We start from the raw sequence: 1,951 nt of genomic DNA on the forward strand, positions 1-1,951 counted from the left end.
CCAAGCTCTAAATGACCATTATTTGCTTCTTCTTTCCTATCAAACATTTATCGTCCTTATCTTTCCTTCTTTTTATGTTTGCTACTCTCTTGTAACACCTAGTCTTCTGGCGCTCATATGACCGTATGCAGTTGCGAGCGCTGTAAAACAAAACCTCTACTAAAACTAAAAACTAAACTGACCATTATTATTTTGTTGATATAATGCAAACTAAACATTCATGTATTTTGCCGTCTGTCTCAGGCTGTCATCCAGAGCCCGTTCAGCAATGGTGGGAGCCCCACAGGGGAGACGGCTGACGGCCGGTTCGCATACTTCCCCACGTCCGTGGCAGCAGGGGACGGCACGGTGGTCACTCAGGCTGGGGACCCGGTCACTGCAGGGGCGGCTCTAGGTCCGGTGGCCACCGGAGGTAAACGAAAGCTTCTTTCTTGCTCACCATATGTCAGGCATGCTGATAGCGTTGCTGACTTCTCAGATTTTAGCCCTATGAGTTATCAAAATGAATTACTTTCCGTATTTTAGCTCTATGAGTTTATTTTCTGGATTTTTGCCTTATGCATTCATAGCTGCCCACTGTCCCGGAAATACAGATTTTGACCGGTAGTCCCGGAAAATAACAACTTGGCAAGCATACTTCTTAAGCAGAAAAATTAGCCTTCTGTTGCTTGGGAAAATAGCGAAAATTCGGGAGAGTTGGCATGTGTGCAGTTTCGACAAAGTCAACTGATACGCATGCGCGGCGCTCGGCTTCTTCATTCGTTTGAAAAGATGCGTCAAAACGTTCGGCGATGAGTTTTAAGTCAGACTCCGGACCAAGTAAAGCAGAGAAACCGAAAAGGCAGCAAGTTTTTCTTGACAAATACAAGGTGTCCCTGATAATTAGTAAATGTCCCTGATTTTGAGCAAGGCTGTCCCTGATAACCACAGAGAGGGGTGGGCAGCTATGTGAATTACTTTTCGGACTTGCGCCCTCTGAGAGTTTTCTTGGATTTTAGCCCAACGAGTTATCTTTTGGATTTTAGCCCAATATGTTACTTTTTGGATTTTAGCCCAATGAGTTACTTTTTGGATTTTAGCATTATGAGTTACTTCTCGGACTTATGCCCTATGAGTTAGCTCCATGTACATGGATAGATGTGTGAGATTTCTAGGTTGCATTCATTCAGTTTTTGTACTAAATAATAGAAGACATCAAAATTGAAGAAAACGTCATCAATTGAAAATGTACAAATTTGATTTGTCGCTCTGTGTTCAACATTTCCATTCGTGGATTGGAGGAAGTAACTCATTTTGTTAGCAAGCCTCACCTGTATGTTGACTTCTGTGTGTGATATATTTGACCGTGTAGTCTTTGCATTGCATGCTAACTGCGTCTTACTGGGTGGTTGGCGGGTGCTCTTTTGTGGTTTTCTCTTTCTTTATCGTCAAACATCTGTCGTCCTTACCTCCCCTCCTTCTTTTTTGTGTTTGTTACTCTCTTGTAAGACCTCTAATCTTCGGCACTTGTGGGTGGTTGGTGGGTGTTCTTGTGTGGTTAGCTCCTTCTTTCCTATACAAATAACATGTCATCCTTATCTCCCCTCCTTTTAAAAAAATATTTGTTACTCTCTTGTAACACCTCTAATCTGCTACACTTGTATGACCTTATTGTGTTGCAAGTGTGGTAAAACTCGCTAAAACTAAAACTGTTAGTGTGTTGTGTGTATTTTTGAACAGGTCAGTTCTATGTGATGATGTCACCACAAGACGTGCTCCAAGGCCAGCGACAGATCGCCCCTCGAACCTCGTTCTCCCCAAAGATTGAAGGAGGCCGGTCCACCAGGGATGACAGGAGGAGAGCCACACATAATGAAGGTCAGAGACTGCAATACTGAACCTTCGGGTACTCCTCTCCCTCACACTGTGCACTTGTCCTCTCTTTCTCTCTCTCTCTCTCTCTCTCTCTCTC

At 43.6% G+C, this 1,951-nt stretch overlaps 1 protein-coding gene across 1 annotated transcript in view; it reads left to right on the top strand.

Annotated features, from left to right (window-relative positions):
• LOC106013577 (upstream stimulatory factor 2) overlaps positions 1 to 1,951 on the top strand; it is an 18,444-nt gene that overhangs the window by 12,779 nt on the left and 3,714 nt on the right. Inside the window, exons 5-6 of the mRNA XM_013089699.2 lie at positions 244 to 412; positions 1,720 to 1,857. Coding sequence (XP_012945153.2) covers positions 244 to 412; positions 1,720 to 1,857 — 307 coding nt within the window. The remainder of the gene's footprint in view (positions 1 to 243; positions 413 to 1,719; positions 1,858 to 1,951) is intronic.

The sequence above is a fragment of the Aplysia californica genome, unplaced genomic scaffold (genome assembly GCF_000002075.1).
Source record: "Aplysia californica isolate F4 #8 unplaced genomic scaffold, AplCal3.0 scaffold01021, whole genome shotgun sequence".
Taxonomy (NCBI): Eukaryota; Metazoa; Mollusca; class Gastropoda; order Aplysiida; family Aplysiidae; genus Aplysia; species Aplysia californica.